General features: G+C 43.1%; 1 protein-coding gene across 1 annotated transcript in view; it reads left to right on the top strand.

The window, feature by feature from the left end:
- The window catches only part of LOC126355569 (pickpocket protein 28-like), a 137653-nt gene extending 131309 nt beyond the window's left edge, over positions 1-6344 (top strand). Inside the window, exon 11 of the mRNA XM_050005931.1 lies at positions 6009-6344. Coding sequence (XP_049861888.1) covers positions 6009-6211 — 203 coding nt within the window. The 3' untranslated portion in view covers positions 6212-6344. The remainder of the gene's footprint in view (positions 1-6008) is intronic.
- Positions 6345-13882: the final 7538 nt, after the last annotated feature.

Genomic DNA, 13882 nt, shown 5'->3' with positions numbered 1-13882 from the left:
GCGCGGAACTACACTGACGTCGTGTACAGTAATTACGACCGCATAACACTGCACTGACGCACGCGCACAGCACATGCACACACACACACACACACACACACACACACACAAACACACACACACCGGCGAGCTTGAATTAGCGCCCGACAGCGTCGCTACAAGCGTTAACGGTACCAGCCGAGCTCTGTTTGCGACCTATGGCGTGTTCCGCTGCTAAAAGAGTTTCAACACGCCCCCACCAGTGGCGGGAAAGATGAATGTGCCGCAGTTCGCTGCACAAAATCCAGCTCCGAAGCTCTTCACCATCCGCTCGGATGTATACAGCGTGTCCCAAGAGTATTGATCGGCGTTCAGGGATATGACCTGAACGGTCGTTCGAAGCAGGAAAGTGAAGTAAACATGGGCTCTGATATCCATATCTTGAGAGCTGTGACCACTTTTTCATCTTCGACACTGTGAAACAAATCTCTTCTACAGCAAGCTCTTTGCTTTCCATCTTTTGAGAGCTGTTAGTACGGACCAAAAAAATAATTGAAGTCCACTTAACGTGGGCTCTAAGTTCTTACCTTAAGAGCTATGACCATTTGTACGTCACCGCTACTATGAAACACGTCTATTCTACTACACAAGTGCTCATATCTGTTATGGTATGCATTGTAGAGCCCATGTTTACGAGATATTTTGCTTTTAATGCTCGTTTCTGCCATATCCCTGAATACTGACCATTCCTACTTGGACACCCTGTATAAAGAAATCACTTACATAGGGAGAAAAGCAATAGATTAAAAACCAAGGCACCCGAACTGAAGTTATACATTGATCTGGTTGTACGCCTCCTCATGATATTAATTGAACATTCAGTAAAAATTCTTTTTTCCAAGGTCATAGATTCTCAGTAAGCGTTTGACGTTACTAATCCTTCAGGGCAATAAAACTTAGTGGTTATCAAAAAATATGTAAGACTTACGTTACTATGAGTTGTCAATAATTGTATCATATGAGAGCAGTAAAACATAAAAAAGAGTCGTATGGCATTGCTGGCTGAGAGATTACAAATGGTGCGTTGGTCTGCCTAACAGGAAAAAGTTCCTTCTTTCGCGAACAATGGTCGCTTTTATAGTGGTGTGTGAGAGTTGTGTCGTAAGTGAATGCCACGTGTGCAGGTGACTGTAACGTATGAGAGTATAGCATAACACTGCATAGCGGACGGATCACACTCATCAGTGTCACATGGCTCCATTGATTGAGAAACTCCGGAAAGGTTTGGAATTTAATCCAATCCAGTGATCAGGAAAGGTATGCCACCGTCTCTCGTCCTGTTGCTGGCGAAACACTGGCTGTGAAAATCTCTTACACCACTAGAATTCGACCCTGTACATCTGAGCCTCCGGACAGGTGTGCACTAGCGACCTCGGCGACATGTTTTTTTCTCCCCCCCCCCCCGCCCCTTTTCGTTATAGCTCTCCCATTCGCTCATATTTAGTTGCCTTCAAGCCTGTCTTCTGTCGCTTTAATCCTGTTTGTTAAAACATAACAACTACTTTGGTAAATGGAAGAAAATTACTAACACAGCTATCTAGTTTGATGTGACTTATTCCCCTTTCCTATATATTTAAATTAAATTTCATCTTAATTCTGAGTTAAATGACAAGTAAAAACTTTCATTACGTGGAACCGAAAAAGAAAAGTAATAATTCTGCAAAGCCTCTTTTGATGGTTGTATATTCCTTCATTCTTAAAATGCAAAATATCTTTTCCATCTAAAAATTAATTGTTCGTTACCTTATAAGTGCAAACAATTCAGATATTTGGTCTAAATCCAATGGTTTTTCATCTTTAGAGACTGAGATTCTTGTCTTTTTTCCAAGAAAATAAGAGAAATAAATGAAATACATTTTTATTTTCACTATCTGTATCCTGCTTCGAGATCGTAAGTTACATTTAAAATAAAAGTAACATAAAGAATAAATATATTAATCCTAATTACAAAATGTAAGTAGAGGATTGAGCAATCTATACACTGGTCTTATTATCTCAGATGGAGTTTGAAAAACTGTTTTGATAATTTCATTTGTTCTACAGTTCATGGTGTTATGTTGTCTGTTTAAAGTTAAATTTCGTTGATCTCGATGTTGGCTACGGAGGCAAGTTACAAAACAGTTGCTTTAACCATAATGTCATCGCATCGAATACCATGTTCAGAAGATATGTGTTTAGCTAGCATGTACATGATTGAACTTCTAATGTTTTCGTGGGGCACATATTTTCTGGAGCGTTTTTGAGTATGCTGCAGGAAGATAATGCCTACTTAGCACAATATTTGGACGACATGCCTGATGTATAATATTATGTATGCCATGTAACCACTCATCTACATCTACATCCACACTCAACAAGCCACCTGACGGTGTGTGGCGGAGGGTACCTTGAGTACCTCTATCGGTTCTCCTTTTTAGTCCGGTTTCCCATTGCTCGTGGAAAGAAAGATTGTCGGTTTGCCTCTGTGTGGGCTCTAATCTCTCTGATTTTATCCTCATGGTCTCTTCGCTAGATATACGTAGGAGGGAGCAATATACTGCTTGACTCCTCGGTGAAGGTATTTCTCGAAACTTCAACAAAAGCCCGTACCGAGCTACTGAGCGTCTCTCCTCCAAAGTCTTCCACTGGAGTGTGTCTATCATCTCCGTAACGCTCTCGCGATTACTGAATGATACTGTAGCGGAGCGCCCTGCTCTCCGTTCGATCTTCTCTATCTCTTCTATCAACCCTATCTGGTACGGGTCCCACACTGGTGAGCAATATTCAAGCAGTGGGCGAACAAGTGTACTGCAGCCTACTTCCTTTGTTTTCGGATTGCATTTCCTTAGGATTCTTTCAATGAATCTCAGCTTGGCATCTGCTTTACCGACGATCAACTTTATATGATCATTCCATTTTAAATCACTCCTAATGCGTACTCCCAGATAATTTATGGAATTAACTGCTTCCAGTTGCTTACCTGCTATATTGTAGCTAAATGATAAAGGATCGTTCTTTCTATGTATTCGCAGCACATCACACTTGTCTACATTGAGATGCAATTGCCATTCCCTGCACCATGAATCAATTCATTGCAGATCCTCCTGCGTTTCAGTACAATTTTCCATTGTTACAACCTCTCGATACACCACAGCATCATCTGCAAAAAGCCTCAGTGAACTTCCGATATCATCCACAAGGTCATTTATGTATATTGTGAATAGCAACAGTCCTAGGACACTCCCCTGCGGCACACCTGAAATCACTCTTACTTCGGAAGACTTCTCTCCATTGAGAATGACATGCTGCGTTCTGTTATCTAGGAACTCTTCAATCCAATCACACAATTGGTCTGATAGTGCATATGCTCTTACTTTGTTCATTAAACGACTGTGGGGAACTGTATCGAACGCCTTGCGGAAGTCAAGAAACACGGCACATACCTGGGAACCCGTGTCTATGGCCCTCTGAGTCTCGTGGACGAATAGCGCGAGTTGGGTTTCACACGGTCGTCTTTTCCGAAACCCATGTTGATTCCTACAGAGTAGATTTCTAGTCTCCAGAAAAGTCATTATACTCGAACATAATACGTGTTCCAAAATACTACAACTGATCGTTGTTATAGATATAGGTCTATAGTTCTGCACATCTGTTTGACGTCCCTTCTTGAAAACGGGGTGACCTGTGCCCTTTTCCAATCCTTTGGAACGCTATGCTCTTCTAGAGACCTACGGTACACCGCTGCAAGAAGGGGGGCAAGTTCCTTCGCGTACTCTGTGTAAAATCGAACTGGTATCCCATAGGTCCAGCGGCCTTTCTTCTTTTGAGCGATGTTAATTGTTGCTCTATCCCCCTGTCGTCTATTTCGATGTCTACCATTTTGTCATCTGCATGACAGTCTAGAGAAGGAACTACAATGCAGTCTTCCTCTGTGAAACAGCTTAGGAAAAAGACATTTAGTATTTCGGCCTTTAGTCTGTCATCCTCTGTTTCAGTACCATTTTGGTCACAGAGTGCCTGGACATTTTATTTTGATCCACCTACTGCTTTGCATAAGACCAAAATTTCTTAGGATTTTCTGCCAAGTCAGTACATAGAACTTTACTTTAGAATTCATTGAACGCCTCTCGCATAGCCCTCCTCACACTACATTTCGCTTCGCGTAATTTTTGTTTGTCTACAAGTCTTTGACTATGTTTATGTTTGCTGTGAAGTTCCCTTTACTTCCGCAGCAGTTTTCTAACTCGGTTGTTATACCACGGTGGTTCTTTCCCATCTCTTATGATCTTCCTTGGCACATACTCAACTAACGCATGTTGTACGATGGTTTTGAACTTTGTCCACTGATCCTCAACACTATCTATACTTGAGACAATACTTTTGTGTTGAGCCCTCAGGTACTCTGAAATCTTCTTTTTCACTTTTGCTAAACAGAAAAATCTTCCTACCTTTTTCAATATTTCTATTTACGGCTGAAATCATCGATGCAGTAACCGCTTTATGATCGCTGAATCCCTGTTCTGCGTTAACTGTTTCAAATAGTTCGGGTCTGCTTGTCACCAGAATGTCTAATATGTTATCGCCACGAGTCGGTTCTCTGTTTAACTGCTCAAGGTAGTTTTCAGATAATGCACTTTTAAACGTTTGAGTCTCCCAGTCTATATCTGGCAAATTAAAATCTCCACCCAGAACTAAATTCAGAGACGAAGTCAATTAGAGGTGATTGGGTGTATGAACATTGATATTCAAGCGAATTGTGATTATACGTGTTAAACGAAACACTACGATCGTATACTTACCATTGTGAAGAGATTTATTGACAGTACGGAAACTTTTATGTTGAATTAGGACTTTATTCGCTGTATGTGAATTATTAAATAGCATTGGGACCGAAAATAGTTTGGAACTTATCACACTAGTATCTTTGCCGGTCGTTGTCAAGGTGATTCCGCTAATAAATTAGAAGTGAAAATAGTGCATGTTAAAAGACTAAACTTGTGCTGAGCAGACATTGAAAGGATTCGACCTCATAATTAATATCGTGTCGTGAGGAGTGAGAAGCTTAGACATTGTAAGGCCCAGAGACATATTTATATTTTATCGGACATTACTGGCAAAGGGCAGTTTCATGGGAAAGCATATCTTTGGTGATATGTACACGAAGGAATGTAGTACTGACTGACTGTTATCATACCGAAACAATACACTATAGGATCATCTCTCCTTTCATGGATCCCTCAGTGCCATCTCTCATTAATTTAAGATCTTAATTGTGTCAATAAAACAGAAATATTCGAGACATTCCCATTATTTACTAAATTCCATATTCAGGTAGCACGTAGACAATAATGTCTGTGAACATTCAAGGGTTATTGAAGGAAGCTGGTAAACCTTTTTACAAACACATTTAATAGGATTCAACGAAGGCATACAGACTGCTAAAGTAACTAAATCAAATTACTCAGAGAAACAAATTAGTAAAAATAGACTGGAACACAGCTGATATCTTACTCCAGAGTAATAAAAAAAACTGTCTTTGGATCCGTCGTGATCGAAAGTGTATGAAATATCTCTGGAAAAACGTGATCTAGTTTCAACTGCTAGTTCACACGACTAGATTCACAACGTGATTCAGAGATGTTTTATGCCCGACCCACACTGCCACACTGCAGGGAATGGTTCTTAACTAGCCGGGACAATATATACACTGACTTTTGAGATTAGCTCCGCTGCAGGTGGTTGGCGGGGGGGGGGGGGGGGTGAGGGGGGACGGCAAAGCGATACCTGTGCAGTCGCGACGACGGCGGATGTGCGGGCCTAGCCAGCAAGCCCCAACGTTGACGATGTAGCATGTTGGCTTTTCTTCTAAGAAGACGTCATGTGCAGGATGTGTCAACGCAGTATTCGGTTGTAAAGACTTTGCTGACTGGGGCAGCTTAGTATCATTGATGCCACGGCGACTGCTACCAACAGCTGCCTCTGTGTTCCAGCGAACACGGGAGGTCTCCTGGGGCTGTTCATGGGCTTCAGCTTCATGAGCGTCGCAGAGGCGGTCTACTTCCTGACGCTGCGGCTCTGGTGCGTCGCCTTTCGTGCGAACCACGGCGGCCATGCTGACACCGGTGCCGACGGCAGACACTTCGAAGTTCGGCCATACAAAAAGACAGTAGCGCCGTATCCCTTCATGAAATAGCCCACTGAATAGTGCTTCTCATTGTAAAATAATGTAATAAATGTTAAGTTTATGGTGAGGAACTATTTCATTTCTTGATGCACTGGTGTTTCATACATGATGCATTGTTGTACAAACAACCATGTTCTATGACTGATTGTGTCAGTGGACAAATTGTTTTTTTCTCTTAGATAATTTTCTTTCCATGCCGCTCGGAACACTGGACCTGGCAGATCTTTCAGATGAGCATGTAGTGGACCTGTTTCAATAAGAAAGAAGAAACTAGACGATGTAAAGAAAACGAGCAGAAACCATTTTATAACAGTATTCGCTGGTGGCCAGCAGAGGATGGACAAGATAAATTTGATTCAAGAACACCCACCATTGTCTGGTATCATCTATGGTTGTATTTTGGATACATTATGAGTAAACTTCATAACACATTCTTTTATTGCTATAGTAAATACGAATAATACAAAAGGCGCAAATCACATTCTGCCCGCTACAAACAGAACTCTAGTTGCCTCATCAGTATCATCAGGTTTGAAAAAGAGTCATCTCCAGTACATTTGAAGTGGATTACTGTCCTCATTCAACAGTTATAGTATGTTGTAATGCTGTATATTATTTTCTCCTGGGGCCAGTTGCTACATAGCAGCTGCGCTACACTATGTTTAAGCCCATTGTGTAGTAAAACGCTTTTCTGTTCTGAAAAATTTACGTTCTGGGACATGACACCTTTTCCATTCACCGATTCAGCTGTAATTTGTCAGTGATATCCGTTAAATTGTATCCACCACTCCAGACTGAAAAGTTCGTTCCATCGTGATTCAAAGAACATATTATAGTAATACTCATTTTAGTGACAATGAGTGTAAGTCATCTGAGCAACGATTACCTGTCCAGAAAGTGCTAGTGAGAACGGGAGTACACATTTTTGGTCATTAAATTTACGGTGCAATGACGGCAGCAGGCAGGAAACGTCTAAGTGGCGTTCTCGCACATGCAAATGATTGACATTTCAGCGCAACCGCGGAGGAAATAGCGCCATGTACATTTTGTACATAAAGAAAGATCACACAGCGGGTTCCGTGAGAGGATAGTATTATCTTTAGTGAAAAAAGGAGAAACCTATATCTGTAAGTGCGGGAATTCGACAGCAGCAGGTCTGTCACCAACTGAGACGGCGGTTTATTTTTCTGCAATATTGCTGTTTCTGTTGATCGGATCCTACGTCTGTCGTAGGAATATGCAGTCGATGAGCTCAATAGATAAACGCCGGCAGCGACTAGCACTCGACAGTACAGACGTACGGTTGCTTGCCTGAGCACGATGATATGACTTCGTCTTGGGCCTCTTTGCAGCAAGAGGAATATCCACAAAGTAGGCGATCGACGTCTTGAGTTCCACTGTCTGGCTCCACTGTGCCCACTGTTACGGCTTACTTTGATACTGATAGACAGACTTACTGGTAACAGTAGGCACTAGGCGGCCGCTGTGGCCGAGCGGTTCTAGGCGCTTGAGTCCAGAACCGCGCTGTTGCTACGGTCGCAGGTTCGAATCCTGCCTCGGGCATGGATGTGTGTGATGTCCTTAGGTTAGTTAGGTTTAATTAGTTCTAAGTTCTAGGGGATTGATGACCTCAGAAGTTAAGTCCCATAGTGCTCAGAGCGATTTGAACTATTTTGAACAATGGGCACTGGTATGGCATCACGTTCTCCCCTCACACGTGTCTCTGCCCTGTGTGCAGCATTGCAGTGTGTGTAGGGGGTCTAATGGGAACATCTACGGCCAGACTCTCCCACACAACTGCCAATACATTTCTGACCTGTGAAGTCCTGTAGCTGTGCCGTACGTTCGTGGTCTACTCGACATTATCTTTCAGCACGATAATGTAAGACTGTATGTTTTTTGCGTTCTACCGACCTACCTCTACAAAGAGCATTTTAGACAGTTGCCCTGGATAGAAAATTCTCCACATCTCTCAACTACTAAAAACACAGGTTTATGAGATGTTGGCGTGCCACCACTGACGAACCAGGTTACAGCTGTCGTTGGTACCAGAGACTTGTACCAGATTCTGCACCACTGTACACTGCTGTAGCACACCAACAGTACTGAATCAGAAATGCGCAGGGTAGGAATTTGTATGCAGTAGCACCGGCTGCAGGCAGGCATGGGAGTTATGCATAACATAATATAACACAACCGTTGCAATTCTGGAAGGCGAGTTGGTCTGTCAAGATGTGGAAGCAGTTGACACAGCAGTACCGAAACGGAAGAGGGCGGAAGCCTTTCCATACTGGCGGTCAACAGAATGTTTAGTACACGTGAGCAATGTACAGTAAATCCCAAGCAAATGCAGATGGAAGCGTGTAAATACCTAGCTATTGTAAACTTAAGTCACTTCCATTAGTATAACATCTCTATTACCACAGGGCTGTGAAGCCTCAGAGCCATCATGAATGCTGTTCATGCACCACAATTTGAATCTGCGTCAACTTAGTCCACCCTGAAACTTTCCTCAAGCACCAGCCCTGGGAAGCAGCTTGCTGGGCATCAACACGGGGCAGTGGGTCATTGCCGTCATGTCACGTGCCTAACGTCTACTGAGCAGCGCAGGGTGCGTCAGATGTGCCACAACGCACACTCGGCCTCTCAGCTAGCTGAGGCGCTGAGCCCTGGAGTCGCTGCCGACGGAGGCTGCTGCGCCGTGAGCCACTGTCCGGCTGATGCTGCACTCTGTCAGCATTGCGGGGCGGCAATGTACAGGAGGCCGCTGGGTGGCTCAGTCACGCTGTCACGTCCTGTGGTGAGCCAGGGGGCAGCTGTTTACCCTTAATAAAGCAATTTACATTTTCTGACTGTTTGATTGACACCACACGGCGTTCCCCTGCATCTCAAACGCACCTTATACGAGGGCTATTCGGAAAGTGAGGACCGATCGGTCGCAAAATCGAAACCACAGTGAAAATTCAACGAGACTTTTCACAGACGTTTTAGGCAGTGTCGCAAGAATGCCCGCCAACCGCATCAAGACGCTCTTTTCAGTTGTCAGCACACTGTGAGCGACTAGAGATGCCTAGAACAACAATGTCTCCCGCCAAGGAGGAGGGTCGGCTGAGAAGCTTCGCTAAGAAGAGCTTTGAAGACTCCTCGTATTTCATTTCGTCTGTATGCCGACCTCGGCGAAGATCATTTTGGATTCCGTAGAAATATTGGAACATGTGAGGCAATACTGCCCCTACGACTTATCTTAGAAAATAGATTAAGGAGAGTTCAACCTACGTTTCCAGCATTTGTAGACTTAGACAACGCTTTTGACAATGCTGATTGGAATACTCTCTTTCAAATTCTAAAGGTGGCAGGGGTAAAATACAGGGAGCGAAAGGCTATTTACAATGTGTACAGAAACCAGATGGCAGTTATAAGAGTCGAGGGACATGAAAGGGAAGCAGTGGTTGGGGACGGAGTGAGACAGGGCTGTAGCCTTTTCCCGATGTTATTCAATCTGTATATTGAGCAAGCAGTGAAGGAAACAAAAGAAAAATTCGGAGTAGGTATTAAAATCCATGGAGAAGAAATAAAAACTTTGAGGTTCGCCGATGACATCGTAATTCTGTCAGATACAGCAAAGGACTTGAAAGAGCAGTTGAACGGAACGGATAGTGTCTTGAAAGAAGGATGAACATCAACAAAAGCAAAACGAGGATAATGTTATGTAGTCGAATTAAGTTGGGTGATGCTGAGGGAATTACATTAGGAAATGAGACACTTAAAGTAGTAAAGGAGTTTTGCTATTTGGGGAGCAAAATAACTGATGATGGTCGAAATAGAGAGGATATAAAATGTAGACTGGCAATGGCAAGGAAAGCTTTTCTGAAGAAGAGAAATTTGTTAACATCGAGTATAGATATAAGTGTCAGGAAGTCGTTTCTGAAAGTATTTGTATGGAGTGAGCCATGTATGGAAGTGATACATGGACGATAAACAGTTTAGAAAAGGAGAGAATAGAAGCTTTCGACATGTGGTGCTACGGAAGAATGCTGAAGATTAAATGGGTAGATCACGTAACTAATGAGGAGGTATTGAATAGGATTGGGGAGAAGAGAAGTTTGTGGCACAACTTGACTAGAAGAAGGGATCGGTTGGTAGGACATGTTCTGAGGCATCAAGGGATCACAAATTTAGCATTGGAGGGCAGCGTGGAGGGTAAAATCCGTAGAGGGAGACCAAGAGATGAATACACTAAGCAGATTCAGAAGGATGTAAGTTGCAGTAGGTACTGGGAGATGAAGGAGCTTGCACAGGATAGATTAGAATGGAGAGCTGCATCAAACCAGTCTCAGGACTGAAGACCACAACAACAACAACATGCTACAATTACGTCTACATTCAATATTCGTTTCACATGCTGACGCAACACTAATGGCAGTTTAGTACAAAAATATTTTCACGACAGAGTTCTAGGCTGGAAGTCTACATTCTAAAGCCGTCATGCTCGAGATTCAGCCCCTGTTCTCTGGATTTCGCAGTGACTGCTTGTAATTTCCGGTGTATACTCATGTGACAACACCTCGCGCAGCATACGGCGTGAGGATCTTCGAAGCGTATAAACTAGCACCGTAATTGAAATGTTCTAGAAAATCCAACTGAGTTATACACAAACGCTACCTTAGGAGGGAGGTTTGTTGTAATGAAAAAAAGAACTGGAAAACAGATAGTTTCGGTCACAATTGTCAAATTATTCAATGGATACCTCTTACATTGTATCCACCTTCTAAAGAGAAATGACTGGAAAAACTTACCCTACAGTCAGGAAGCTATAGTATACTGTGCGTCTCCGATACGAGCAAATGGCTCCTAGCACTATGGGACTTAACATATGAGGTCATCAGTCCGCTAGACTTAGAACTACTGGTACTTAAACATAACTGACCTAAGGACGTCACACACATCCATGCCCGAGGTAGGATTCGAACCTGCGACCGTAGCAGCAGCGCGGTTCCGGACTGAAGCGCCTAGAACCGCTCGGCCACAGTGGCAAGCCCGATATGTGCTGTCAGGTTTCATATATAGACAGCATTTCGATACTTTCACCATAGTGTAAAACATGTTTGTGGAAGTTGAGGCATCAGGAAACTCGATAAACAAATTATTCGACACTACACAGTTATCAAAATGTGTATGAACTAAAAATACACTAAGGGAAAAATCTGCAACGCCAAGAAGGTGTTGTTCGACGTAACACAAAGTCGATAGGCATGTTTCTTCATCTGAAAGATGGTTACTACTCAACTTACGCACCGGTCGCATAACAGTGGCGATAAGCACCACTATGAGGTTGCAGTGCATCAGGTTGGGTTTAAATAAACGTTGCAACAATCATTAGCATTCGTTACCTTTGGTATTGTACGTGGTGAATTGATATTAGGCAAGAATGCCTTCAAGGCAACAAAGACGCCATTATCAGTACGAGGTCGTGCAATAGAGCTACAAGAAACTGTATGTTCTTACGGCCATATTGCAGAAAAACTTGGCAGGAATGTAGCCACCTTACACGACTGCTGGCAACTGTGGTCAAGAGAATGTTCTGTCGCAAGAAAACCAGGCCCCGGACGGCCACGAGGCACTACCGAGTGGGAATACAATCGCGTTCGGCGCATGTCTCTGGCGCACCGTACTGCAACTGCAGTAGCAATTAGAGTAGCAGATGGCACCAAAGTGACACAAGGAACTGTTACAAATCGGTTACTTCAAGGACAGCTCCGACCCAGACGTCTTGAAGCTAGAATTCCACTGACTTCAAGATACCGCCGTTTGCGACTACAGTGGTATCAAGCGAGAAATCATTCGAGGGCAGGGTGGGTCTTTTGTGTTTTCCGATGGAAGCTGGTTCTGGCTCGGTGCCAGTCATGGCCGTGTCTTGGTTAAGATGAAGCCAGATGAGGACCTGCAAACAACCTGTCTGCGTGCTGGGAACACTAGACCTACAGCTGGAGTTACGTTCTGGGTTGCGATTTCGTATAACAGCGGGAGCACTCTCGTGGTTGTCCCACACACCTTGACTGCAAGTTTGTACGTCAGTCTTGTGATTCGAGAAGTTGTGCTGCCATTCATGAACAGCATTCCAAGGGGTGTTTCCAAATGGATAACTCTCGCTGACATACCGCTGTTGTAACCCAACAAACTCTGCAGAATATCGACATATCGCTTAGGCCTGCACGATCACCAGACCTGTCTTCAATCACGCAGATGTGGGACAACATCGGACGACAACTTCAGCGTCATCTACTAACAGCATTGACCGTCCCTGTATATTGACCGACCACATACAACAGGCATGGAGCCCCATTCCACAAACTGACGACAGGTCCCTGTAAAACACAACGCATGCACGTTTGCATGCTTGCATTCAACATTCTCGAGGTTACGAACGAACCAACATTTCACATTTGGAATGGTTTGCCTCGCGCTTACATGAGCCTGTCATCTTGCAATGCCGATCACTTAGCTACTGTTTGTTACCTAGACAAATGAATGCGCGAAATTTGATTACTCTAATTTAATTATTTTTTTATGTTGAAATTTCTCTTCGTGCGTATATATGTCTTTTGATTCAGGCACAGAAATAAAACTATGAACGATGACGCATTTTTGCTCTTCCATACGTTTTTCACCTCCAGAATCCTTATAGAAAAAACGTTATTCATTGTGTTCATTGCTTTCATAGCTTTTGTCCGGAGTGGTGATCTCCTAAACGACCAACAGAATGCAGATTACTATTTTTAATGTTCTGTTTGTCGTTTAAAAGCAATTCTTGTGGAATCCTACATGGTTGTGAGATGGCTTATGCTGCGAAGCTGCTCTTAAGATTTTGCTACAGAAATTCGTTCTCGCTTTTAGCAGACAGAATAAACGAAACGGAAAAAACTCTGACAAATCGCACTGTTTTCTGAGTGAAATGTAACCAGTTAGGAATGAAACCACTGACTCAAAAGGCGAGTTCGTTACGGCCATGTCAACGACTTGCTGCTATTGAGTGTCTCTAATTATTACCACGATGCGTAAGGTAGGTTGCTCGGAACGTGAAAGAACATAGCAGTAGTAGCTTAAGCACCGAGATCAAATACTGAGTTTTACTTACTCAAAGTCTGATCTTAAATGTGAATCATGTTCATTGTTTTTATCAAGATCAAAACAAAGTATAAACTGAAAGAATACATGTAGTTCAATACACACCCGAAACTAAGTGCAACAGTACGGATCTACCAGACGTTTCATGTAATATTGTCATTTCTCTTCTACACTAAATATCTCACCCACGCGCGCGACCGCTGCGGTCGCAGGTTCGAATCTCAGTTCAGAACCCATTTTATCGGCATACAGAAGCTCAAATAAAGGACGGAGTAAGTGTCCTGTGACCCTACATAGCGTTTGTTTCATCACTAGAAGTTAATAACTATAATAAGAAAGGATACTGTTGATAGAGTTTCTACGTGTCGCCATACCTCACTTTATTGTGGTTCAACCAAATGTCTACTTGGTAGAGAAGGAATATCATGTTTAACGTGAATTTCAGACTACAATGCCATTACACCTTCTTCACTTGGCGTAGCCAGAAGCGAATAGAATCTGTCTCTCCCTTATCAAAAAGCACCGGCAGAAGTTGGAGTCGAACCTAGACCATCA

This window comes from Schistocerca gregaria, chromosome 3, assembly GCF_023897955.1.
Source record: "Schistocerca gregaria isolate iqSchGreg1 chromosome 3, iqSchGreg1.2, whole genome shotgun sequence".
NCBI lineage: Eukaryota > Metazoa > Arthropoda > Insecta > Orthoptera > Acrididae > Schistocerca > Schistocerca gregaria.
The sequence above is the reverse complement of the archived record's forward strand: the minus strand, read 5'-3'. Positions and strand labels throughout refer to the sequence as shown.